Raw genomic sequence first — 27,568 nt, 5'->3', positions numbered from 1 at the left:
ACCCTCTCACCTATCCTCCTCCTCCTCACCTCTCTCCATTATCTGCCAGTGCTCGCATGGCCCCTTCACCTCCAGCAGTTTTCATTAATTGGGCCTGGAAACCATGCCGACATTTCTCTCTCTGCTATGTCTACATTTAAAAAAAAAAAAAAAAGAGCTGCAACTTGTAGTTGAAGGAAAAAGCATGGCAGGTCACACCTGAGTGGAAGTGAGGGACCCTGCCTTAAGATATTAGAGCTGTGGAGCTCTAGTTTGTGTTTATCTACCCTATGCGAATAGGGTGTAGCATTCATTTTTATTGAGACAGCAAGATACAAACAAGAATTAGGAACATTAAAGCAAGAGCAGTGTAGCACACGCAAGCCAAAGGCCTCTCCCAGAAAGTGGTCATGACTGCACCAAGATGGACACAGGAGATCATCCTTATGTACAACTCACAGGGAAGCCTTTTCCTAATACTTTTCTTCCAAAATCCAAACCCAGTCTAGGAAAAGAGAAGGCAGGCCATAGCCAAGCTGTCCTCAGAAGGGGGTGCAGTGCAGGCCACCCCTGCTCTCTCTTTGGAGCATATGAGTCTGTATTATACATTGGCTGCTCTCTTAAAGCCATCCTCCAAGAGCTTTGCACATAACAAAAGGCACAGGGCAACACTCAAAGCCCATCCCTCCCAGAGACAGCAAAACCAAAGTCACACCTACACTTGCTAAGGAACCTTCTTTATTCTTCTTGATTTTCCAGACAGAGGCCAGGAAGAGGGCAGAGTCCTTACACAGAAGGATTCGGGTCCAAGAGCAGTTCTTTAGCAACAAAACCCTTCCTTCCAGGCGGAGGTTTCCTTCCAGCACGTATACAGCAGGGGATTCTGCCAACATTTTGTACAGTCCTGGATCAGCGCAGGCTCTGGTAGAGGTATGCAGATGTAAAAGCAGCATTCACAGCCAGGCTGGTGGCCAGAAGACCCCACAGGAGCCTATGGCCACAATATCCTTCGGGGAAAAAAGAGACAGACAACCATAACAAAAGGTTTTCTTGTAATCAGTTTCCTAGTTCACAACTTTCAAAAACACTTAACAGAGGGACAATTTGCCCTTTCACCTGCATCTCATACACTTCCTCCATACAGCGTACAGGAAGAGGCTCAACTCATGAGCTTGTGGCTGCCTAACCCTAGCTCCCTTCCATTTACTCGTTACATTAACAGGTAATGCCCAAACAAACACTGACCCATGCCAGGCATGCCTCTCTGACCCAGCATGTGTGGGGCTAAAAATGGCAGGCAGTCACTGCTCTCCACTGCAGCCAGAGTGCTGACCGGCAACTCCTCAAAAGAGTTAAGCTGAGCAGCACAGGGGAGAGAAGCTGGACAGGCCTGAGCACCAGCCCTGCTCTCTTGCTACGCTGAGGAGGGGAGGCTGCAGAGGGGGTAGGACAACAGGGACAGAAGTGGTCAGCAGGCAGGGCTGTACAAACCAGTGCAAACGTCACCACTTCAAGAGAAGGGACCTGCAGAGCTCAGGTGCTGAGGAGGGGAGGCTGCAGAGGGGGTAGGACAACAGGGACAGAAGTGGTCAGCAGGCAGGGCTGTACAAACCAGTGCAAACGTCACCACTTCAAGAGAAGGGACCTGCAGAGCTCAGGTGCTGAGGAGGGGAGGCTGCAGAGGGGGTAGGACAACAGGGACAGAAGTGGTCAGCAGGCAGGGCTGTACAAACCAGTGCAAGCGTCACCACTTCAAGAGAAGGGACATGCAGAGCTCAGGTATGGAAAGATGCACTCCCACCCTAGAGAGGACCCCCCACATACAGTACCCCTAGGATCAGCCCTAAATTGATCACCCTGTAGGTACCTACCATGCCAGCCTGTGGATTCCTCCAAGCAACTTTTTGTGGTGGTGTCCACCTGGCAGGTGGAGGAGTGAGAGGAATTGTTCTCTTTCTGGACAGAAGGCTCACTATAGACGCTCTCTTCACTGGTGAGAGATCTCATGTGTCCTAGGGAAAGGAAGGCTGGGGATTAGATCTCAGCTTCTGCCACTCTATACAACGCAAGTTCACAAGTCTCCAAGGAGGAACCTTTACAAGGAAGTCGGGGCATGGATAGTCAAGTCCTTGGGAAGGATGAGAGGCCAAGAAGGCTACTGGCTTGTATTATATAAAGCAGAAGCCTAGGGCCCCGAGTTTTGAGGGAGATGTCCCCTGCTAAACTGGCCTCAGAAATCAGTCTGCCAAATTCTCTGAAAAAAGCTTTTCATGCCAATTTGTACTGTTGATGTCAGACTCTGTCACATGGGAAGGTACCTGGGCGCAGGACATGTACGAAGGAACAGGAAGATGGTGCTAACTGGGATGGTCTGCCAGGGAGGCGATGGGACCAGCACTGTCACTGAGGGCAGAACAGGGCTGAGAGGTTGGGCAGGAGACATGGGAGCTGTTTGTTTCAGTCTGGGAATTTTATCTGCGCAGAGGAGAATGACTGGGCAGTCAGGGTGGATTAGGAGCTCCTTCTCTGCTGCCATCTACTCAGGTCATTATTCAAAGAGTTTCTAAAGTTAGCCACACACATCAAGGTTTGAAACTTCCCACCCTGCTGAGTGGTGGTGGCAGGGTGTGGCCAACTCAGTTCAGCCCCTACCTCCCACTCAACGGTCAGCTCCGGACAACTCCCTGCAAGAGAGGGACTGGTACAGAGGCAACAAGCATGGCCCCGTGCTGTAGCACTGCCTTCTCCAGCTCAACGGTCAGCTCCGGACAACTCCCTGCAAGAGAGGGACCGGTACAGAGGCAACAAGCATGGCCCCGTGCTGTAGCACTGCCTTCTCCAGCTCAACGGTCAGCTCCGGACAACTCCCTGCAAGAGAGGGACCGGTACAGAGGCAACAAGCATGGCCCCGTGCTGTAGCACTGCCTCTCCAGCTCAACGGTCAGCTCCGGACAACTCCCTGCAAGAGGGACCGGTACAGAGGCAACAAGCATGGCCCCGTGCTGTAGCACTGCCTCTCCAGCTCAACGGTCACCTCTGGACAACTCCCTGCAAGAGAGGGACCGGTACAAAGGCAACAAGCATGGCCCCGTGCTGTAGCACTGCCTCTCCAGCTCAACGGTCACCTCCGGACAACTCCCTGCAAGAGAGGGACCGGTACAGAGGCAACAAGCATGGCCCCGTGCTGTAGCACTGCCTCTCCAGCTCAACGGTCACCTCTGGACAACTCCCTGCAAGAGAGGGACCGGTACAGAGGCAACAAGCATGGCCCCGTGCTGTAGCACTGCCTCTCCAGCTCAACGGTCACCTCTGGACAACTCCCTGCAAGAGAGGGACCGGTACAGAGGCAACAAGCATGGCCCCGTGCTGTAGCACTGCCTCTCCAGCTCAACGGTCACCTCTGGACAATCAGCTTATAGTTTAGGGGCAGAAGGGGGATCTGCATATTCTGTAATACAGAATATGCAGAATAAATGTATTACAGAATATGCATATTCTGCAATACAGCATATTCTGTAAAGTCTTTTCGGTTAATTGTTTTTACTGTTTTAAACTGTTATATGTAAAGCTGGTTGCTAAATTATTGTTTCACTGTAAACCGAGGTGATGTATTCCTTTACGTACCTCGGTATAAAAGAACCTATAAATAAATAAAAAAATCTGGCTTGGCCATGCAACATTTTTCTATTCATTTTGGAGGGCAAGATTGGCTGCTGCTCGACTATTAATTTTGTTTTGGTTTTTTTTTTGTAAATATTCAGTGAGTGGCAAAGTTATCCAATACCTTTACCCAGGTCCATTTGGATTTTGCGTTTACTCACCTTTTCCAAATCCAAGCTCAAGGCACTTTGCAATAAAAGTATCCAAAGAAGTGGCACTGAACTTATCTGGGTGAGTAAATTTCTTCTCATCCCAGGGTCTCAGAAAGGCTCAGAGCTCCTGGCCTGTAGGGTGCCAGCACACTCACCATGGCTCTTCACTGGGAATGGCGGGAGCTCGGCACAAGACATGCTGTCTGGAGAGGGCTCCTCACAGCTGCTGTGGGACGGGAAGAGCCGCAGCTTCTGTCCCTGCAGGATCAGGCGGGCAGGACTGATAAGAGGACGGCGGTAGCGAAGGGAGCCAGAACTGGAAGTGACCGATCCTGCCACCGAAGGAGCTGGAGATGGGATGGGAGAAGAGGCACAGCTCCCTGACAGGAGAGAGAAATAATCTAAGAATAAAACACAAAAGAAGGTTAGTGGAGACCCGCAGAAAACGCGTATCTGACAGCGATCAGGGGGGTGCCAGGGGCAGGGCAGAATGGGGCAATTCCAGCAGTGCAGAAACACGACTGGGCACAGCAAGCTCTCTCCAGGGCACCCCGGAGAGCTGGCGGTCAGCGGGTTAGGAACTGGGACGCTCAATTTTACCACTCGTCCTTTTCCTAACCTGAATGACAGCTACTTTTTTTTTTTTTAAGGTTTTTTCCTTTTTCGGTTCCTGCGATATTAAATTGGAAGAAGTCAAGAAAAGTAGTATTCTCTGCTCTTCTGTAAACTTTTGGGGCTCCGGGGCAGGTGTTAGTATGAGAGTAAAAATGTGCATGTTGGACGGGGGAGGGAGGGGAATAGCTAATGTAGCTTCGTGAACATGGATTTACACGTGATGAGTGCTATTAGCTACATGTTGAGCCGTGTGCTGAGGCATGGGCAGAATTACCAGTAGGCAGGGTAAGCAAGTTACATCACTCACGATGCCAGGTATGTGTAGGGGGCAGCCTAAGGGCTCCAGGAATTCAATCTCGTGCTGGGTATCCATGCTCGTGTCACGAGGAACAGCAGGGAATAAAGCAGTTTCAGAAACCAAGCTGATCTCATTTCTACCACCAAGACGTTTATGGCCGAACACTCTACATCTGCAGGGATCCCGGTGTCTGCAGCTGCTCGCCCATGGAGAGTCCCTTACTGCTCAAACCTTTTCACCCTGCAAGGTCACAGGAACTAAAGGGCAATCAGCAGCTGGGACAGCTCCTGGACTCCTCTGGGAGGAGCATGCAGCACCTTGTGCCACATCCCCATGGCTCCTTACCTGATGCTGGCGAGATTTTGCATTGCGAGGCCCGGGATGCTGGGCGGCTTCCACTGAAGAGGTAGCCAGAATCTAGGAACAAGATACAGAAAGGAAGAGGGTGAGGGTCAGCCCCCAGGCAGCCCAGGGTAGTTGGAGGAGCACATCAAGCTCTTGCTTCTTTAATGCAGGAATGGAAAACACTGTAAGCGCCTTTCCCACTTTTTGGGCCTCATTCCAGAAAGATTGTTTCTATAGGCCCAGAACTGGAAGTTCTTTAATAAGGTCCTCGAGCCCTCCAGGTCAGTGTGGCCTGCTCTCCCTGCACCTTTGACAGCAGGGCTCACATTTAACTCGGGTGAGCACAATTCTTCATCCACTTACCCAGTGCAGTCGGAGGAAAGTTGCCTTAAACTGGGGCCCACCCAGGGCACATTGAGGGGACATGGAACGCATTTCTTGTGTGTGGTATCAGTGTCCAGGGGCTCTGATTTCTCCCCAGCATGCCAGGCTCCCGGCAGCAGCCACTAATGCTGTGATTTCCCTCTCTCACGCAGCAGCATCCTCTGTAGTGAGAGGTCACACACAGAAGGGCTTGGAATTTCTCCTCCTGTCTGGAGGAAGAGCAATGGCTCCAACCTGCCCCCTGTTCCTGACTCTTACCTGCCCTGTACAGAGAAGGGCTGGTGCCCAAGGACAGCGCCCTGCTCAGACGTCCCGGGAGAGAAGCTGGAGAGGCCCGGCGTGGGGAGCGGTAGAACTGCGGATTCATCATCTGCGGAACAAACGGCTGTGGTAATGTGGAGAGCGCAACGCCATTGCCAGCAGGGTTTCGGAAGAGGGACGAGTCTCCCGAGAGATACCTGAGGGGGGAGAGAAACATTTAGCAACAGCCAGAGCCCCTGCACAAGGCAGAAGGGTCCCAGCTATTGGAATCCTGCAGCTTCCGTGTCCTCACATTTCCAGCGCTTCAATGGCTTCCTGCAAGCAAATTATGGAGAAAGTGGGGGGTGTCCAGAAAGCAGCCAGTCCCAAAGAAAGAGAAGCCGAGGAGGTCACTAGCACTGGCCAGACTCTCAGGTAGAAGATGCTATGAGCAGATAACTGAAAGAGGTCCCAGGGAATGCAGTGCTAGCTTTAGTATTACAGGCCTACCTGTCATTGCATGGCTCAGACCTAGAGACCAGACACACCCTCTGGCATAAAAACAAAAGGTGTGCGAAGCAGAGGAGAGAGGCTGGCACTGCCACTGATGGCAACGTAACAAATGACTGAGCCAACTGAACCATCTCAGATGGCAGAAACCTCTGGCCTGATAAGGGGAAATCCAAAAAGCTAGCAGCAACTTTTCATGCCCCAAAACCCACTCACTCACTTCCTCTGTGCTCTCGGAGCAGAGACCGTGTGGCCCATACAATTCTTCCTATAACAGCAGTGTGTGCACGGAGGCAAACAAGATTCCCAGCCTATTCCCTACCTCTGAGAGACTGCTTACAGCTGCTCAGGTCAAGTTTGAGGAATAGAGACTCCCACAGCTGCTGCCCTGGGCTACTCCTCTCCTCCTTTGTGACTGGAAGGCACTAAAATTCAAACAGAATCTTAAAACATGGCTCTTCAAATGAGCAAACCCTGACTGACCGACTACCTCCAAAGGTATATACCCGAACTCATACTCCCTGTCTGACTGACACGTCTTAATATTCCTACCGCAACTACCCTCCTTCTCATCCCCCCCCCTCCTACATCCCTATTCCCCCACAGCCCACCCCCTCCTCTCCGCCACCCCCCTTCCTTCCCCCAAGCTTTTACTGTTTATATTCTTTTTCTCATGTTAATAGTTAATTTGTTGACTTCATACTCAATTGTTAAAGGAATCGATGTATCTAAAAACATGAAGTTATCCCACATACTAACTCTACCTTTCCCTTATAGATTAATCTCTTTCAGCCTTTAAACTATTGTAAAGCTTGTTACTATGCCATGTTATACTGTGAACGGATATTTATACTCATTGTAAAGCTTGTTGCTATGTTATGTTACACTGTGAACCGAGGTGATGTTATTTACGTGCCCCGGTATATAAAAATTCTTTAAATAAATAAATAAATAAAGCTGCTGTTGTATCAAGCCACTTACAGGAAAACTGGTTCTTACCTGCTAATTTTTGTTCCAGTAGTACCACAGATCAGTCCAGACTCCTGGGGTTTGCCTCCCTGCCAGCAGATGGAGACAGAGAAAGGCACTGCCTCTTAACCCGGTGTGCTACCTGCAGCTCCTCATTATACCCAAGCAGAAAATCCAAAACAAACGTGTAACAAACCATGTCAATAACCTTCCCCAGAATGAGCAGAGGAAAAAGGAATAATTAAAAATAAGGAACGTTGTCAAAAAGTCCAAGAGAAACTTGTACCATTCTTCAGAATCCTTCAAAGTTAAAGAAAATCAGAATGAGCGGACTCTCCACTGATCCGTGGTACTACAGGAACGAAAATTAGCAGGTAAGAACCAATTTCTTTCCCTGTACGTACCCGGAGCAGTCCAGACTCCTGGGATGTACCAAAGTGTCCCTAACCGGGGTAGGACTGCGAGAGTCCCGCTCAAAGGACAATTTCTCCAAAATTGCCAACATCAGAGGCCTGAACATCCAATCGGTAGTGTCTGGTAAAGGTATGTAAAGATGTCCAAGTAGCCGCTCTGAAAATCTCTTGCAGCGACACCAGCTGACATTCCACCCAAGAGGTAGCCTGGGACCGGGTGGAATGAGCCCTTAACCCCTCCAGGATAGAGCGACCACAACAGATTTTTGCGGAACCAATAGCCTCCTTCAACTAACGCGCAATCGTGGCCTTTGACGCCTTCTGACCCTTTTTTGCACCACTCCACAGCACAAAAAGGTGATCTGACAATCTGAAACTTGTTAGTGACCTCCAGATATTGCAAAGTAGCTCTTCTGATATCCAGATTTCTCAAACATAGAAACATAAAAATGACGGCAGAAAAGGACCAAATTGTCCATCCAGTCTGCTCAGCAAGCTTATAGTAGCAACTGCTGGCCATACAAGACACCTTTCTAATTATCAGTTTCCCAGACTGTCAAAGTCAGGACCCTTGTTGGTTGCTGTTTGAGTCCAATTCCCAGTTACCTCTTTCCATTGAAGCAGAGAGCAATGTTAGAGTTGCATCAACAGCATTAAGGCTTATTGGTTAAGGGTAGTAACCACTGTATCAAATTACTCCCATGCTTGTTTTCCCAGACTGTGCAATTCAATGTCCTAATTGGTTGCAGTAAATCCTTCGCATGAGGCATTCCAACCTCCAGATTCAGGAAAGCCGGAAGCTCCCCAGACTTAAGAGAAACATCGAAACGACCTTCAGCAAAAATGAGGGAACCTCCGCAAAGAGACTCTGGAATCTGAAATCGGCAAAAAAGGTTCCCTACATGACAGGGCTTGAAGCTCTGACCCTCTTCTAGCTGAACAGATCGCCACGAAGAAAACCATCTTTAAAGTGAGATCTTTTACAGTGGCCCTTTTTAGAGGCTCAAATGACAATGCACACATGCCTTAAGGACCAAATTAAGGCTCCAAGAAGGACATACTTGTTGAGCCACTCTGAGGAAACGTACCACATCCAGAAGCACAGCTAGGGTTGACCCATGAATCTTGCCTCACAAACAGCCTAGGGCTGACACCTGTACTCTTAACTAGAGGACAAACCTTTTGTTAGCCCTCTCTGCAGAAAAGCCAGAACCTGTGCCACCGCTGCTCTCAGAGGATCAACCCCCTCGCTCCGTACACCAAGACTCAAAGATCCTCCAAACACTGACATACTCTAAGGAAACAGAGGTCTTGCAAGCCCTCAGCAGAATCAAAATAACTTCCTCCTGATATCCCTTCTTCCTTAACTGCTTCCTTTCAAAAGTGAAGCCACTAGACAAAAACGATCCGCCTGATCTGAAAATATAGGGCCCTGCCAAAGAAGATGCGGAAGATGACCTAGCCTCAAGGGGCTGTCCACTGCCAGATTGACCAAATCCACAAAGCACGGTCTCCTTGGCCACTCCGGAGCTATGAGAATCACCTTTCCAGGTGAAATCTCTATTCTTCTTAGGATCTTGCCCACGAGAGGCTATGGAGGAACGATATAGATCAGAACGTTGCATAGCCGAGGAAGCACTAGGGCATCAATCCCTTCCGCTTCGTGTTCCCTTCTGCGGCTGAAGAATTGCAGCGCCTTCACATTTCTCCGAGTTGCCATCAGATCCAAGAGACACGCCCCATCTGTGCAAAATGAGGATCACTTCTTCCGACAGCTACCACTCTCCAGAGTCCAACTGTTGTCGGCTGAGGAAATCCGCTTGCACATTGTTGGACCCCGCTATGTGCAAGGCCACTATCAAAGCCAAACGCCACTCTGCCCAGGACATTAGCATCTCCTTCTTGAGCCACCGCCCAACTCCTGGTACCTCCCTGGCAGTTGACAGTCATTGCATTGTCTGTCAGGACTAACAGCGCAGTTGTGTAAGAGCGGAAGAAACTCCTGCAGAGCCAACCGCACTGCTCTCATCTGTAGTCTATTGATGGACCAGGATGCTTCCTCCACCTGGGACTGGCGCACAGCCCCCCAACCAGAGAGGCTGGCATCTGTAGTCCCCACCATCCACTGAGGCAACTAGAGGTCCACTCTGCGGCACAAATGGTCCCGGCCAAGCCACCACAAAAGATTGGACCTGGCGAACTCTTAAGGGGTAGAAGATGAAACTGCTCTGACCTCTGATCCCACTGGGAAAGTAGCATTCTCTGTAGAGGTCTCATATGAGCAAATGCCCAACAAGACCAGCTCCAAGATTGAGACCATGGAACAGAGGTCCTGGAAGTAATCCCAGACCTCCAAGAGTCTCCAAACTTGCGACTGAAACTTGCAAATTCACTCCTCCGTGAGAAAGACCTTTTCAGCATAGGTATCAAAATGCGCGCCCAAGAATTCCAAGACCTGCAAAGGAGAAAGATGGCTCTTGACTAGATTCACTATCCAGCCCAAGGATCTCAAGTGGCGCAAGACCACTTCCACTGCCTGACGGCAAAGGTCCTCCAGATATGGGTGAACCAGCATGCCCCTCCTTCCTAAGCGCTGCCACCACCACCATGACCTTGGTGAAAGTCCTCGGAGCTGTGTCTAGACCGAACGGCAGAGCGCAAAACTGAACATGCTCCCCAAGGATCATAAACCTGAGGTAGTTCTGATGATCCTGGCATATTCCGATGTGCAAATATGCCTCCATCAGGTCCAAGGATACCAAGAATTCCCCACTTTGCACTGCCGCTATGACTGACCTGAGAGTTTCCATCTAGAAATGGGGAACTTGAGTGCTATCTTTATCTTCTTTGGCACCACAAAATAAATGGAACAACTCCCCATCTCCCATTTCTTCTAGTTAAGGGGTACAATGGCCCCCTGCATTCTTCTTCTTTGGATGGTCTGCCAAATGATAATTTTCTTTGCTGGAGAAGCACAGGGAGACACCATGAGTAGGTATCTTACTGGATGATACCTACTCATACTCCTTGACCTATCAGCCGCTCTCGACACAGTAAACCACAATATATTGTTAGAACGACTGTCAAACATTGGCCTTTCTGGTACTACATTACAATGGTTCTCGTCCTACCTCTCTGATCGTTCATACCAAGTAGTGATCAACAACACCCCATCAAAAATGATTGACCTCAAAACTGGAGTTCCACAAGGTTCAGCCTTATCCGCTACCCTCTTCAACATTTACCTCCTACCCATCTGCCAACTACTAAAAGATCATGGAATCTCACATTTCCTCTAAGCTGATGACATTCAGCTTCTAATTCCCATTCAAAACTCAATTGAAGACGCACACAAAAAAACATCAGATCTACTTATCTCAATCAAGCACTTACTAAACTCCCTGAAACTCATAATCAACTTCAACAAAACTGAAATCATACTCATGGATAAAAAACCCAATCCAACTCCGCCACCCCTTACAATCCTAGATAAACAAATGACAACGATAATCCCTACCACCCATACCAGGAACCTTGGAGTTACCATCGATGCCGAACTCTCTTTCAAACCCCACATTGTAAATAAAACGAAAGAAGGATACCACAAGCTAACCCTAAGACACAAAGCCATTTCTCAACCCTTCTGACTTCAGAACAGTCCTCCAACTGTATTTTTTTTCTCCACCTTCGATTACTGCAACTCATTACTTATTGGAATCCCTTCATCATCCCTCAAACCACTCCAAATACTGCAGAACTCAGCTGCCAGAATCCTTACCGGAAAAAAAAGAAACGAACACATTACACCCATTTTAACCTCTCTTCACTGGCTTCCTATTTCTGCACGAATTACCTACAAATTTGATTTGTATCAAGAAAGTCTGTATATAAAAGCCTTTAATAAATAATAAATAAATCTATGACCATCATTCATAAAATCTTAAATGATGATCTTCATGGTCTAAAAGGCTTAAACATAACCCCCCAAAACCCACAAAGAAAGCTACGCTCCAACAACACAGGATTCCTAAACATCCCCACCTTAAGAGACGCTCATCTTTCAACTACGCGAGAAAGAGCATTTTCCATTGCTTCCCCCAAAACTTGGAACACCCTACCCATAGAACTGAGGACCCAGCACATCCAAAAAACATTTTAAAAAGACCTAAAAACATTTTTATTCCGCAAACTCTATTCTGACACCTGATCATCCCAGCATTCAACAGAGCTCGCAGGCATAATCCTCCTCCTTCATGCTCTCCTGATGTACCCTCCTTTTCTACCCCCTCCCTTGATCCGTTAAGTTCTTTGAAAATGTTCTCCACAATATTCTGTTATTCAACGACTAAGAAAATATGTTGATTGTTCACAAAACCCTACTGTTCCCAACTACTATGTTAACTCCATTTGATTGTAAGATAATTGCATATGTTGAATGATAATTGCAGATTTGTAAACAGTTATGATGGCTCTACCGAATAACGGTATATAACACCCTACAAATAAATAAATGAGCAAATTATAAAGTGTAGCCTTTTCCTATCACACTTAGAACCCACTGGTCTGATGTGATCTTGAACCACTCCTCGTAAAAAGAGTCAACCAACCCCTGACTGAGGAGTGGTTCAAGATCACATCAGACCACTAAGGAGTGGGTCAGCTGCCCTTCATTGTGCAGATTTGGGTCCACCTGGCCCTTGTCCTGAGCCCTCTTGGTTCACTCTGTGGCCACAAAAGGACTGGGACCTCCCAGAGATCTGTGTCTGACCCGTGCCCAGAGCTCTGCTCAGACAGAAATGCCTTTGGTTCCAAAAATAAAGAACGAACCGGCAGAAATCCTTTGGACTTATCTTCCGGCAACTTGTGCACTTTATTATATCCTAGATGCTTGATCTGCTCCAAGTCTTCACCAAAAAAAGCTTGCCCTTAAAAGGGAGCACCCCAAACTGCGCCTTTGACAAGATGTCCACCAAAATTTGTAACCAATCATTAAAATCATCCATTGTACCTGAAGATTGGAGGGTGGCCAGGAAAAATAGTGGAAACTATTCTCAAGATCAAAATCGTAGAGCATATAGAAAGACATGATTTAATGGGACACAGTCAACACGGATTTACCCAAGGGAAGTCTTGCCTAACAAATCTGCTTCATTTTTTTTGAAGGGGTTAATAAACATGTGGATAAAGGTGAACCAGTAGATGTAGTGTATTTGGATTTTCAGAAGGTGTTTGACAAAGTCCCTCATGAGAGGCTTCTAGGAAAACTAAAAAGTCATGGGATAGGAGGCGATGTCCTTTTGTGGATTACAAACTGGTTAAAAGACAGGAAACAGAGAGTAGGATGAAATGGTCAATTTTCTCAGTGGAAAAGGGTAAACAATGGAGTGCCTCAGGGATATGTACTTGGACCGGTGCTTTTCAATATATATATATATATATATATCTATCTATATACACACACACACGACAAGTGAGGTTATTAAATTTGTGGATGATACAAAATTATTCAGAGTAGTTAAATCACAAGCGAATTGTGATATATATTAAAGGAGGACCTTGCAAGACTGGAAGATTGGGCATCCAAACGGCAGATGAAATTTAAATGTGGACAAGTGCAAGGTGCTGCATATAGGGAAAAATAAGCCCTTGCTGTAGTTACACGATGTTAGGTTCCATATTAGGATAAAGGGGATGGAACAGCTCCCCTATGAGGAAAGGCTGAAGAGGTTAGGGCTGTTCAGCTTGGAGAAGAGATGGCTGAGGGGGGATATGATAGAGGTGTTTAAAATCATGAGAGGTCTTGAACGAGTAGATGTGAATCGGTTATTTACACTTTCGAATAATAGAAGGACTAGGGGGCACTCCACGAAGTTAGCAAGTAACGCATTTAAGACTAATCTGAGAAAATTCTCTCACTCAACGTACAATAAAGCTCTGGAATTTGTTGCCAGAGGATGTGGTTAGTGCAGTTAGTGTAGCTGGGTTCAAAAAAGGTTTGGATAAGTTCTTGGAGGAGAAGTCCATTAACGGCTATTAATCAAGTTTGCTTAGGGAATAACCACTGCTATTACTAGCAATGGTAACATGGAATAGACTTAGTGTTTGGGTACTTGCCAGGTTCTTATGGCCTGGATTGGCCACTGTTGGAAACAGGATGCTGGGCTTGATGGACCCTCGGTCTGACCCAGTGTGGCAATTTCTTATGTTCTTAAGGAGAGGGAGAGACTGCAGCAAAAAAAGGGAGCAGTAAACCTGAACCAAAAAGCCACTGAATTGGCCTCGTGAAGGGGAGGGATCTGGACCACGAGATCTGTACCCCACCGCTGAAACTGGACAGAGTAAAAAAGGTCACAGACCCCCAAGCTCGTCCACCTCAACCAAACAGGGAAGAGATCCCTCTCCGGGACCCCAACCCCTGGGAGGAAGGCTCACAAGAAAAGACACAAAACAAGCTTGGCAGGCTAAAGAACTGCAGGTTAATACACCAGCCACCATCTGCTGGAGACAGAGAAATACTGGGGAACTGCAGGAGGAACCAGGGTATACCAAGTAGTGTCAGCGAGACTCTGTCTCCATCTGCTGGCAGGGAGGCATAAACCCAGGAGTCTGGACTGATCCGGGTGGGTACAGGGGAATCACCAACACTAAGACACCAGCCTCCCATCCCACCTTTGGCCTCCCAATTACAATGGGCACATTTCTGGTCCTCCCAGGCCCAGAATCACTGCCAGTGCTTGAAAGAAAAACAAAACAATAAAAAAGAATGAGCTACAACAAAGTGAAGCAGGAAAGGAAGGAAGGGAACACAGGACTACAATATGGAGGTGGTGTAGCTGTCCCTGCACCCTGTGAACACGAGCTCCTTTCCTGCTCGGACCTCCAGCTCATGAGCTCTGTTGCCCGCCCACATTCTGCTATCAGCTCACTCAAAATACACCTTGTCTAATGAGTGGGAAATGTCCTGCTGCAACCCAGCAAAGTAAGCCCTGAACCTGTGCTAAGCAAGCAGGAGCAGGAGTCCCACAGAGAGCCACAGCCAAACCCTTAAACCCTAGAATGGACCTCTCCACCCTGCCTTGCTGCCATTCTTTGCAGGGCGTCTGAGAAGACGAGTAGCGACAGCTGTAGTAAAGCACTGGACTGGAGATGCATTCAAGGCCTGGTGGCCATTTATTTAAAAAACTCACTTCTGCCAGGCAGAGCAGTAGTTACAAAGCATAAAATCAAACCGGTATACAAGAAAATGCATTGAGTAATCAGTGGACTGATACACACAGGTGAGAGGCAGTGTTAGGATGTCTCCCTGCTTAAAAGTTAGACCGAGGGCCAAGTCACTGGTAGATCATCCAGATTTCTCAAGAGACCATTTGGCTCTATAAGTTCACCTGGCACCTTCAAACCAGTGCCTAGGACAAAAGGTGCCACTTAAGGGGAAATACCTCCAAGTCTTCAGAATGAAAACCTACTTCTAACCAGCCAGCCAGCCCCCTCCCCTCCCTGGGCCCGCTGGGAGGGAAGTCTCGGCTCTTCTAAGGTAAGGGGAGGAGGGCTTCCCATACTCAAACCAAGCTTCAGTACTTTAAAAAACGTTACTCAGCTCTGGAACCCTCCTCACACCTCTTACAGGACAACCTTGGACCTCCTACAAGGAACTAGGCGGGTCACCGAAAACTGAGAGCATTTGCTAATACTGAGAAGTGGACACGAAGACTGATTCCCTGCAGAAAGCATGCACGCATGACATTCCATCAGCTACGCACGGGAAAAGTATGATAATTCTGCTACGCCTCAAACTAAGTCCATGCAAGTACCTGTCCTTCCCCACAGGAGGGAAGGAAGTCCAAATGCTCAAACCCCAGCTCCCAGGCAATGGCTCTGCTGCCAATCTACTGGGAGAGACCTTCCATGTTCTTCACCAGCCTTAAGTCCAGATTTAGCGGTTCCTGATCATTCTGGTAGTGTTTGGTGCATGGAAGTAGGAAACGGATGATAGCGTGTGGTATCCTCACTGCTCCCACCCCTTGTTGGGTTTTGGTTACTGACAATTCCGCCATGGAAGTGTCTCCACCCCGTGACCTTTGACTTGGGGGCTCAACCCAAGGGGGACAGGATGGGAGGCCAGGATCCTGATTTGTCAGTCCTAATTTGAGCAACACCAAGGATGGGCATAATCTGTACTGCAGAGGGGCTCAGATCCTTTATAACCCTCCTCTGATAAAGAGCTTACAATCCCCCTGACATGAAAGGAGCACAATGGACAAGAGACCACAAGCCGTAGGTGACAAAGCAAGGAAATGTTGATCTGCAAACCAGTCCTACAGATCTGCAGGGCCCACTGCTAGATCTGTTCCTGCTAAGCATGACTGTCGTAATGGAACAAGCCCAGACAGTGTTATCTTCCTGGAACCCATGCTCTGGCTGCAGCTAGGATGGACGATGAGCAGCAGCCAAAACTGAAAGGAAGTCAAGGCTTTGAACATGGAGCAAGAATTAAAAAAAAAAAAAAAAAAAAAAAAGAAAGAAAAAAGAAACACACAAAACCGCATTCAAGGGGGACAGAAGCAGGAGCTGCAGTACAAGAGTTCAAGCACCATTTGCATTGTGTTTTCTGGCCCAGAATCACTGCTTGGGCTCTGACCTTCGGGGCCGGTATCTCTGCTGGCCCGATGACTTCCGAGTGGCAATAGCTGCTGTGAAGCCCACCAGGCAGCACAGCGACGTGGCACTGAATTTCAGAGTGTCCATCCAGTCAGGGATGTCTGTCCTCAGGTATCGCTCAGTTAGGTGTAGGCCCATAACCAGCAGCCAGAGACCAGAGGCTAAGGCATCAATTCTGCGCAGCCTGCAACAAAGTGAGGAGGAGATGTCACAAAATTACAAAAACAAACCCAACGCGTCCTCCACCAGCAGCTCCATTAATGGTACCCACCCCCCAACCTAAAAATCTAAATAAAATAAAACTCCAATCACCCAAAAACGATATAATTGGTTTTGCCTTGGTTGCTGTACCCTGTTTCATGGGAAACAGTTCCCCCTATTCTACAAGATTTCCATAGATCAATTTCAAGGACAGTTTTTAGATACAGAACACTCAATCCTAACAGCAGAAAGATCAAGCACTCTGTCTCCAATTATTCCTGTCCACACTGAAGGACTGCTTGTAAGCTCTCTCTCTTTTCCAAGGCCATTCCTGCCCTTCTTTCCCTGTAATGCCATTATCTAAGGCTTGATGAACCTGCAAGATCTATTCAATTCACACCCATCTCCCCATTTCTCATCTGTGAGCCCAAATGCTTTGTAATCAGCTAAAGCGCTACCAATACTTGCATGGCTTTGCCTATTATCTGACCTCTTAGGTCTCCATGGCCTTTCTGGGTGGTACCCTCTGGTAAGCTTTATCTAGATCACTGCAAAGCTAATTATCACATGTATTTCTAAATATAGCAAGCAAGACCTCTCTTATGGTTTATTGTGAATTCCGCATTCTAAGTTATTTGGCAGGGATTAGCGCTATCTACATCTGGAAGTAGGATGCACCAGCAGGAACTACCTGGAAGGCTGGGTGGGAATGCTGTGGGGTTTAGTTGAGAAGAATGGGGGAAGGGATAGTTATTGCTTATTGTACGTACCTGTGGTCACCTCGAGACTGCTGCTTCTTAAGGGGAAAGAAAGGTCTCTCTGATCTCTTCCACTCCTCCCTCCCTTTTAAGGATGACCAGCAATTTTCACCTCTCCTTTTCCTCAACTTCCTCCATACTCCTGACTTGCGCATCCTCAGCTGAATCCCAAGTCCTGGAATCACTGCTTCAGGCTGAGCTGTGTCCCCCAGCCCTTCCCTATTTCCCCCCTCCTGCTGCCTGCAGTGTCTGCTCCAGGCTCAGCCCCTCCCCTCCTGTACCCAACAGATTTCCTGAGGAAGGGGAGGGGGTGAGGCTGGGGCAGAACTAATTAAATTTCATCTCATCCTGTTCTCTGCAAGCTTCCTTAAGGAGTGGGGCTGCAGCAGTATGGAAGCAGCCCAGAGATTTCTAGCTTTTATCTGGAAATCCAGCAATTGATACAGATTCCCCAGAATTAGTGAAATCTAAGGGGTTCCCTGTACTGTCACTGTATTTTATATCTTGAGAGCTATTCTGGCTCCTGTTGAAGGACAATAAGTCCAAGATATAATAAAGTACTATACAGCCTGCTACAGAGACCTTCCACACCCCTACCTGACACGTCCAGCCAGAAGCATAGCCAACAAGCAGGCCAGCAGGCCCAGGCACATCACCCCCATCTGATGATTCTGCGCATAGCTCCAGGCAGTTCTTAAGTTATTCACCATCGCTTCTGGTAAGAGCAACAGGAAGTCCTGCCAGTGAGAGCGAACTGATGGAGTCTGACCACCCGCAGGCCCGGTCTCTCTTTCAGAATCATTGGCAACAGCAGAAGACAGTGGTACTGGGATCATGCCAAAGGCAGAGAATGGATCTCCTGATCCAGACAGCATCATGGCAACCAAGACTGCACAGCTGAGGAAGGCCAGAACCCGCAGCAGTATCACCCGGATGGGAGTAGGCTGAGAAGAGCAGAAACCCTGCAAGAAAGAACTGAACTGAAACATCCACTCCACAGCAGCATCCCACTCACCTCCCCTGTACAGATTCTCTCCTTCCTAGATTACATTTTCTACCATGTTCTGAAAAACATTGCAAATAGTAACAAGATACTGTTCCCTTAAGTGCTATTTCCAGAGCTGCCACTAGGAGTCAAAAACAGGAAGTGTACAGGCCCAGTTGTGACGAGTGATCCCATGATCCCTGCCTGCCACTCTCTGCAAGGTACCTGGCTATAACCCTTGTCTGTCTCCCGGCGTCTGAGCTGGTGGCTGAGTAGCAGAGCCCGCAGTTGCCGGTTCTGGTGTTTAATGTAATATTCCACAGCAGCCTGGCATGGGCGGCACAGTTTGTATGTCTGTTCCAAGTGATGTTTATAAAGCTCAATCTCCTCTTCATATCGATCCTGTGGAGACACAGAAAACAAGACCCTGAAGGATATTACACCCCCAACATTCCTTCCTAGACCCTCTCAATGAAAGAGACAGCAGCAGGGAGCCTTCTGCTTCCAGGAAAACACCCCCAGTTGGGATTTGCATGTGCTTACAGGGACAATTCAAGCAGCTCAGCATCCCCTAGACACATGCAGCACTGTACAGTTACACAGGAGGTCACGTTCAATAGAGCTTACAATTTAGTCAAGACCTATTTATAAACAAGCCAACTTGGTTACAAAGTCAGGGTCTGAGATTTAAAAGAATCCTCAAAAAGTGCAGGATTTTAGGCAGGACTCAAAAAAAAAATGCTCTCCCCAGTCACCTGCATTCAGGGAAGGAGAACACAATGGCGTACCTAGAGTATTTGGCACCTGGGGCAGATACTTCCTTTGGCATCCCACCAATATATAATTTTAAAATTTCCTAAATATCAATAAAATATTTGAAAAACAGCAGACATATCAATAACACCCAGTAATTAAAACTAATAAGGATTTTAAAAATCCCTCACCCTTAGATCATGGACTGGGAGTACACACAAAAAATATGCTCCCTCTGTCTCACCACACACACACTAGGTGAGAGAGAGAAGGAGCTTGAGTGTGTGTGTGAGAGACAGACATGTTTCCTCAGTCTCTCTCTCTCACAAACACCCACTTCCTCTGTATCTCTCACACGCACTGTCTTCCTCTCGCCCCCATCCCTGCATGCACACAGGCACCCTTTCATATATACACAGGCACGTGCACACACACACCCCCTCATAGGCACCCTCTCTTACACACACACACACCCCCCCCTCATAGGCACCCTCTCTTACACACACACACACACACCCCCCCCCCCCTCATAGGCACCCTCTTACACATACACACAGGTGCCCTCTTACACGCCACAGCAGGACCTTCCTGCTAGCAGCAAAATGGCACACCGCACCCTGTTATCACCCAGGACAGACCACCCCTCCCCCCCCCTGGGAGAAGGAACCAAAAAATCTAAAGAGACCTTGGAGCAACAGCACAGGAGAGGCTCCCAGGACTGAATACCTAGGAAGCTTAACCACATCAGACTGAGGAAAATCTTAGCCAACATGCTAGACATCCTTCACCCCGTACTCTCCAACATCCTGACCATGATGGCATCTCAGTTTGTACTCTACACTCCCCCCTGCCTTCCAGTTTTGTGCAGGTTCTGTCCAGAACAGCTCAGGAGTACATTAAGAATACAGTGTTCCTGCTACCTCACAACCCAAAATCCTGAGGTTCCTTTCTTATAAGGATATTTAGCTCTCCACCATACAACACAGCTCCAGATGCAGCATGCTGATTAGATGCTGTCCTTCATCAGTCCTCACTTAACCGACTTTATGGCCTTTTGGGATACAAATCCCACAGGCTGCAAAGCTGCACTCACCTCCTCTCGGGGCAGGAATGATGCCAGCTGCTTCACTTTGGTGCTCTGATTGTTGTTACATTTCTTACAGAGCAGGATTTGGCTGTTGACCCACTGCTGGGGTTTGGCAATATCACAGAAGCTTGTGCCTCCTGATACCACATGGTTCAGCTGTTCCAGGTACTGGGCAGGGATTGGTTTGTTGTAGTCTCCATTCTACAATGGAAGCATTAAAAAACAAAACAGTCATACACCCATTCCCTGATCACTGACTGGTCCACCACCTTCTATCACACCCCTTCTAGGGGTCAGGCCCTCTCCACCATCCACTTCTTACCTCTTGGAAGCCGTTGTACTGCTCACAGTTGGGGCAGTCCCAGCAATTCCGGTTTCCATATGGAACCACGGTGTCTTGGTTACAGAACCAGCAGTTCACCCGTAGATGGGTTGGTTTTCTACACAGCAGATAAAGGGGGAAAAAAAACAAATCACTTTTCTAAACATTAGATTCTCTTAACTCTTATTAGCATCAGCAGAATAGGTATAGCTTGCAAAGGCTTGTCAGACAACAGGACCATTAAAAACAGGGACAAAAGCTTTATGAGAAGTCACATGCTGTCCCTCACCAGGTGCACCCCAACATACATTTACATACATGGCTTTTCAGGCAAGCCTTCCCGAACTCCACCTAACAAGATCCATCAATGACTCCTATGCTAAGTAGCTGTATATAGTGGACCCCATATTTATTTTGTTCTCTTGTATATACAGAGGACTCCTTATTTACATTGTACACTTGTATATAATTATCCTTCTCTATCTCTTATTTCTGATAATCCCAGTTCATGAACCCTTGTTAATTGTAACTGCTTCTCTTCTCCACGTTTATTTATGTTTTCGGTTATATTTTTGCACCCCTGTTTTCTGTAAACCGACATGATGAGAACGAGTTCTTGAATGCCGGTATAAAAAAACCTTAAATAAATAAAATAAATAAATTTACAGACACATGACAGCTTGTAGTGATTTTTCTGCTATCTAGTCTGCCTACTGATACTATTTACAATTCCTTAGAGATCCCTTGAATTCGGACACTGTCTCTACCATCTGTATGGTTAGAAGAATCCACTACCCTCTCTGTAATAAAAATTAAGATTACTCATGAGTAACAATAATAATAATAATAATAAGGAGGACCCTGTTCACCTTCATCTCATGACCCCTAGCCTCCTTGGCTTTTGAAAGAGGCTCACTTCCTTTGCATGGAACCTTGGAAGTATTTAAAATGTCCATCATCTCTCTCCTTTCTTCTAGGGTTTAAATCTTTAAAATCGGTCTCCATATGCTTTATAATGGTAGACTACTGACACTTTGGACCAACTCCAACCAGTTTATATCCTTTTGGTCTCCAGAATTGTATAGCGCAGGGATGGCCAGCTCCAGTAAACAAGAGGCACAACAGGCTGGGGTTTCAGGCTATGCACAATGAGAGAGATTTGCATGCCCCGCCGCTCCAAGAACAAAGCCAAGAGGAATGACAGAGCAACCAATCGCGAGCTAGCGCTGGCCACAGAACGACCAATCAGCGCGCAGGATAAGCAGGTGGGGAAAGAGCCGGGTCAGCTGTGCACCCCGCTAAGGGGCAGCACCTGGCAGGCGGGGGGCGCGGGAGTCCGCAGCTTCTCTCCGGTTCGCTCTGTGCATGAGTCTACGGCCTGCCCGCATTGTCGCGTGTGGCGCCAGCAAAGGCCATCGTATGCCAGGCCTCCGCATGAGGCGGCGACCTGCAATCCAAGCCCGCCGCCCCGCCAGGACTCACCTCCGCGCCAGCCGGTAGAGCAGGAGGCCGGCGGCGGTGGCGGCCAGGCCGGCGGCCGCCGGCAGAAGCAGCGCGCTCGCTCCCTCCATGCTGCAGCCCGCCGTCCCCGTCAGCGCTCTCGCGCTGGCCAATCTCAGCCGCGCTTTGTAACTGCTCGCGCCGCTCGCACAGCCAATCAGCAGCCAAGGTAGGGGCGCGCTGGGAGACGGGGGCAGCTGGGGCCGGCGCGTGAAAGGCCAGCGTCGTGAGGGGAGCTGGGGCCGGGGTGAGTCACGGTGCGGGGGCGCGGCCGCGGGAACACGAAATGACCCTCACCTTCAAGACGCCGCCTAACGAGACGCAAATCCCTCGCACTCCCGCCCCCTAACGAGACAGTGAAATCCCTCACACACCCCCTAACGGGACAGTGAAATCCCTCACACACCCCCCTAAGGAGACACGGACTCCCCTCACACACTAAGGAGGCAGTGAATCCCCTCACACACCCCCTAACGAGACACGGACTCCCCTCACACACTAAGGAGGCAGTGAATCCCCTCACACACCCCCTAACGAGACACGGACTCCCCTCACACACTAAGGAGACAGTGAATCCCCTCACACACCCCCTAACGAGACACGGACTCCCCTCACACACTAAGGAGACAGTGAATCCCCTCACACACCCCCTAAGGAGACACGGACTCCCCTCACACACTAAGGAGACAGTGAATCCCCTCACACACCCCCTAACGAGACACGGACTCCCCTCACACACTAAGGAGACAGTGAATCCCCTCACACACCCCCTAAGGAGACACGGACTCCCCTCACACACTAAGGAGACAGTGAATCCCCTCACACACCCCCTAACGAGACACGGACTCCCCTCACACACTAAGGAGACAGTGAATCCCCTCACACACCCCCTAAGGAGACACGGACTCCCCTCACACACTAAGGAGACAGTGAAATCCCTCACACACCCCCTAAGGAGACACGGACTCCCCTCACACACTAAGGAGACAGTGAAATCCCTCACACACCCCCTAAGGAGACACGGACTCCCCTCACACACTAAGGAGACAGTGAATCCCCTCACACACCCCCTAACAAGACACGGACTCCCCTCACACACTAAGGAGACAGTGAAATCCCTCACACACCCCCTAAGGAGACACGGACTCCCCTCACACACTAAGGAGACAGTGAATCCCCTCACACACCCCCTAACGAGACACGGACTCCCCTCACACACTAAGGAGACAGTGAATCCCCTCACACACCCCCTAACGAGACACGGACTCCCCTCACACACTAAGGAGACAGTGAATCCCCTCACACACCCCCTAACGAGACACGGACTCCCCTCACACACTAAGGAGACAGTGAATCCCCTCACACACCCCCTAACAAGACACGGACTCCCCTCACACACTAAGGAGACAGTGAATCCCCTCACACACCCCCTAAGGAGACACGGACTCCCCTCACACACTAAGGAGACAGTGAATCCCCTCACACACCCCCCTAACAAGACACGGACTCCCCTCACACACTAAGGAGACAGTGAATCCCCTCACACACCCCCTAACAAGACACGGACTCCCCTCACACACTAAGGAGACAGTGAATCCCCTCACACACTAAGGAGACAGTGAATCCCCTCACACACCCCCTAACAAGACACGGACTCCCCTCACACACTAAGGAGACACGGACTCCCCTCACACACTAAGGAGACAGTGAATCCCCTCACACACTAAGGAGACAGTGAATCCCCTCACACACCCCCTAACAAGACACGGACTCCCCTCACACACTAAGGAGACAGTGAATCCCCTCACACACCCCCTAAGGAGACACGGACTCCCCTCACACACTAAGGAGACAGTGAATCCCCTCACACACCCCCTAACGAGACACGGACTCCCCTCACACACTAAGGAGACAGTGAATCCCCTCACACACTAAGGAGACACGGACTCCCCTCACACACTAAGGAGACAGTGAATCCCCTCACACACCCCCTAACGAGACACGGTCTCCCCTCACACACTAAGGAGACAGTGAATCCCCTCACACACCCCCTAACGATACATGGACTCCCCTCACACACTAAGGAGACAGTGAATCCCCTCACACACCCCCTAAGGAGACACGGACTCCCCTCACACACTAAGGAGACAGTGAATCCCCTCACACACCCCCCTAACGAGACACGGACTCCCCTCACACACTAAGGAGACAGTGAATCCCCTCACACACCCCCTAACGAGACACGGACTCCCCTCACACACTAAGGAGACAGTGAATCCCCTCACACACCCCCCTAACGAGACACGGACTCCCCTCACACACTAAGGAGACAGTGAATCCCCTCACACACCCCCTAACGAGACACGGTCTCCCCTCACACACTAAGGAGACAGTGAATCCCCTCACACACCCCCTAAGGAGACACGGACTCCCCTCACACACTAAGGAGACAGTGAATCCCCTCACACACCCCCCTAACGAGACACGGACTCCCCTCACACACTAAGGAGACAGTGAATCCCCTCACACACCCCCTAACGAGACACGGTCTCCCCTCACACACTAAGGAGACAGTGAATCCCCTCACACACCCCCTAACGAGACACGGTCTCCCCTCACACACTAAGGAGACAGTGAATCCCCTCACACACCCCCTAACGATACATGGACTCCCCTCACACACTAAGGAGGCAATGAATCCCCTCACACACCCCCTAACGAGACATGGACTCCCCTCACAAACTAAGGAGACAGTGAATCCCCTCACACACCCCCTAACAAGACACGGACTCCCCTCACACACTAAGGAGACAGTGAATCCCCTCACACACCCCCTAACGAGACACGGACTCCCCTCACACACTAAGGAGGCAGTGAAATCCCCTCACACACCCCCTAACGAGACACGGACTCCCCTCACACACTAAGGAGACAGTGAATCCCCTCACACACCCCCTAACGAGACACGGACTCCCCTCACACACTAAGGAGACAGTGAATCCCCTCACACACCCCCTAACGAGACACGGACTCCCCTCACACACTAAGGAGACAGTGAATCCCCTCACACACCCCCTAACGAGACACGGACTCCCCTCACACACTAAGGAGGCAGTGAAATCCCCTCACACACTCCCTAACGAGACACGGACTCCCCTCACACACTAAGGAGACAGTGAATCCCCTCACACACCCCCTAAGGAGACACGGACTCCCCTCACACACTAAGGAGACAGTGAAATCCCTCACACCCTAAGGAGACACGGACTCCCCTCACACACCCCCTAAGGAGACACGGACTCCCCTCACACACTAAGGAGACAGTGAAATCCCTCACACACCCCCTAACGAGACACGGACTCCCCTCACACACTAAGGAGACAGTGAAATCCCTCACACACTAAGGAGACACGGACTCCCCTCACACACCCCCTAAGGAGACACGGACTCCCCTCACACACTAAGGAGACAGTGAAATCCCTCACGCACCCCCTAACGAGACACGGACTCCCCTCACACACTAAGGAGACAGTGAAATCCCTCACGCACCCCCTAACGAGACACGGACTCCCCTCACACACTAAGGAGACAGTGAAATCCCTCACGCACCCCCTAACGAGACACGGACTCCCCTCACACACTAAGGAGACAGTGAATCCCCTCACGCACCCCCTAACGAGACACGGACTCCCCTCACACACTAAGGAGACAGTGAATCCCCTCACACACCCCCTAACGAGACACGGACTCCCCTCACACACTAAGGAGACAGTGAATCCCCTCACACACCCCCTAACGAGACACGGACTCCCCTCACACACTAAGGAGACAGTGAATCCCCTCACGCACCCCCTAACGAGACACGGACTCCCCTCACACACTAAGGAGACAGTGAATCCCCTCACACACCCCCTAACGAGACACGGACTCCCCTCACACACTAAGGAGACAGTGAATCCCCTCACACACCCCCTAAGGAGACACGGACTCCCCTCACACACTAAGGAGACAGTGAATCCCCTCACACACCCCCTAACGAGACACGGACTCCCCTCACACACTAAGGAGACAGTGAATCCCCTCACACACCCCCTAACGAGACACGGACTCCCCTCACACACTAAGGAGACAGGGGGTGTGTGAGGGGATTCACTGTCTCCTTAGTGTGTGAGGGGAGTCCGTGTCTCGTTAGGGGGTGTGTGAGGGGATTCACTGTCTCCTTAGTGTGTGAGGGGAGTCCGTGTCTCGTTAGGGGGTGTGTGAGGGGATTCACTGTCTCCTTAGTGTGTGAGGGGAGTCCGTGTCTCGTTAGGGGGTGTGTGAGGGGATTCACTGTCTCCTTAGTGTGTGAGGGGAGTCCGTGTCTCGTTAGGGGGTGCGTGAGGGATTTCACTGTCTCCTTAGTGTGTGAGGGGAGTCCGTGTCTCGTTAGGGGGTGTGTGAGGGATTTCACTGTCTCCTTAGTGTGTGAGGGGAGTCCGTGTCTCGTTAGGGGGTGCGTGAGGGATTTCACTGTCTCCTTAGTGTGTGAGGGGAGTCCGTGTCTCCTTAGGGGGTGTGTGAGGGGAGTCCGTGTCTCCTTAGTGTGTGAGGGATTTCACTGCCTCCTTAGTGTGTGAGGGGAGTCCGTGTCTCGTTAGGGGGTGTGTGAGGGGATTCACTAACGAGACACGGACTCCCCTCACACACTAAGGAGGCAGTGAAATCCCCTCACACACTCCCTAACGAGACACGGACTCCCCTCACACACTAAGGAGACAGTGAATCCCCTCACACACCCCCTAAGGAGACACGGACTCCCCTCACACACTAAGGAGACAGTGAAATCCCTCACACCCTAAGGAGACACGGACTCCCCTCACACACCCCCTAAGGAGACACGGACTCCCCTCACACACTAAGGAGACAGTGAAATCCCTCACACACCCCCTAACGAGACACGGACTCCCCTCACACACTAAGGAGACAGTGAAATCCCTCACACACTAAGGAGACACGGACTCCCCTCACACACCCCCTAAGGAGACACGGACTCCCCTCACACACTAAGGAGACAGTGAAATCCCTCACACACCCCCTAACGAGACACGGACTCCCCTCACACACTAAGGAGACAGTGAAATCCCTCACGCACCCCCTAAGGAGACACGGACTCCCCTCACACACTAAGGAGACAGTGAATCCCCTCACGCACCCCCTAAGGAGACACGGACTCCCCTCACACACTAAGGAGACAGTGAATCCCCTCACGCACCCCCTAAGGAGACACGGACTCCCCTCACACACTAAGGAGACAGTGAATCCCCTCACGCACCCCCTAACGAGACACGGACTCCCCTCACACACTAAGGAGACAGTGAAATCCCTCACACACCCCCTAAGGAGACACGGACTCCCCTCACACACTAAGGTAGACACGGACTCCCCTCACACACCCCCTAACGAGACACGGACTCCCCTCACACACTAAGGAGACAGTGAAATCCCTCACACACCCACCCCCTAACGAGACACGGACTCCCCTCACACACCCCAAGGAGACAGTGAAACCTCTCACTCCCTAAAGAGACACTGACTCCCCTCACCCCCCCCCAAAGAGACACGGAATCCCTCACACACTACCTAATGAGACACGGACTCCCCTCACACACCCCTAACGAGACACTGAAACCCCTCACCCCCCCCTAACGAGACATGGACTCCTCTCACCCCTTCACACACTCCCTTACGAGACACTGA

General features: G+C 49.8%; 1 protein-coding gene and 1 long non-coding RNA gene across 4 annotated transcripts in view; one reads left to right on the top strand and one right to left on the bottom strand.

Moving 5' to 3' along the window:
* Window positions 1-281: 281 nt before the first annotated feature.
* On the bottom strand, window positions 282-21,938 carry TMEM201 (transmembrane protein 201). The gene is made up of 11 exons (XM_029579201.1): window positions 21,812-21,938; window positions 20,330-20,447; window positions 20,014-20,208; window positions 18,393-18,569; window positions 17,780-18,144; window positions 16,204-16,407; window positions 5,692-5,891; window positions 5,050-5,121; window positions 3,947-4,192; window positions 1,851-1,991; window positions 282-986 (listed from the first exon to the last, which is right to left on the bottom strand). The coding sequence occupies exons 1-11, from the start codon at window positions 21,898-21,900 to the stop codon at window positions 889-891; spliced, it is 1,905 nt and encodes a 634-aa protein (XP_029435061.1). The 5' UTR covers window positions 21,901-21,938; the 3' UTR covers window positions 282-888.
* Window positions 21,916-27,568, top strand: part of LOC115077053 — an 88,458-nt gene continuing 82,805 nt past the window's right edge. For 2 of the 3 annotated variants that reach the window (XR_003852943.1, XR_003852945.1), the window contains exon 1: window positions 22,027-22,076. This is a non-coding gene — a long non-coding RNA (uncharacterized LOC115077053). Of the gene's footprint in view, window positions 21,999-22,026; window positions 22,077-27,568 lie in introns of those variants that run through there. The other variant, XR_003852944.1, reaches the window with a different exon arrangement.

This window comes from Rhinatrema bivittatum, chromosome 15 (assembly GCF_901001135.1).
Source record: "Rhinatrema bivittatum chromosome 15, aRhiBiv1.1, whole genome shotgun sequence".
NCBI classification, from domain to species: Eukaryota; Metazoa; Chordata; class Amphibia; order Gymnophiona; family Rhinatrematidae; genus Rhinatrema; species Rhinatrema bivittatum.
Note: the sequence above shows the minus strand (reverse complement) of the source record. Positions and strands in the feature narration are given on the sequence as shown.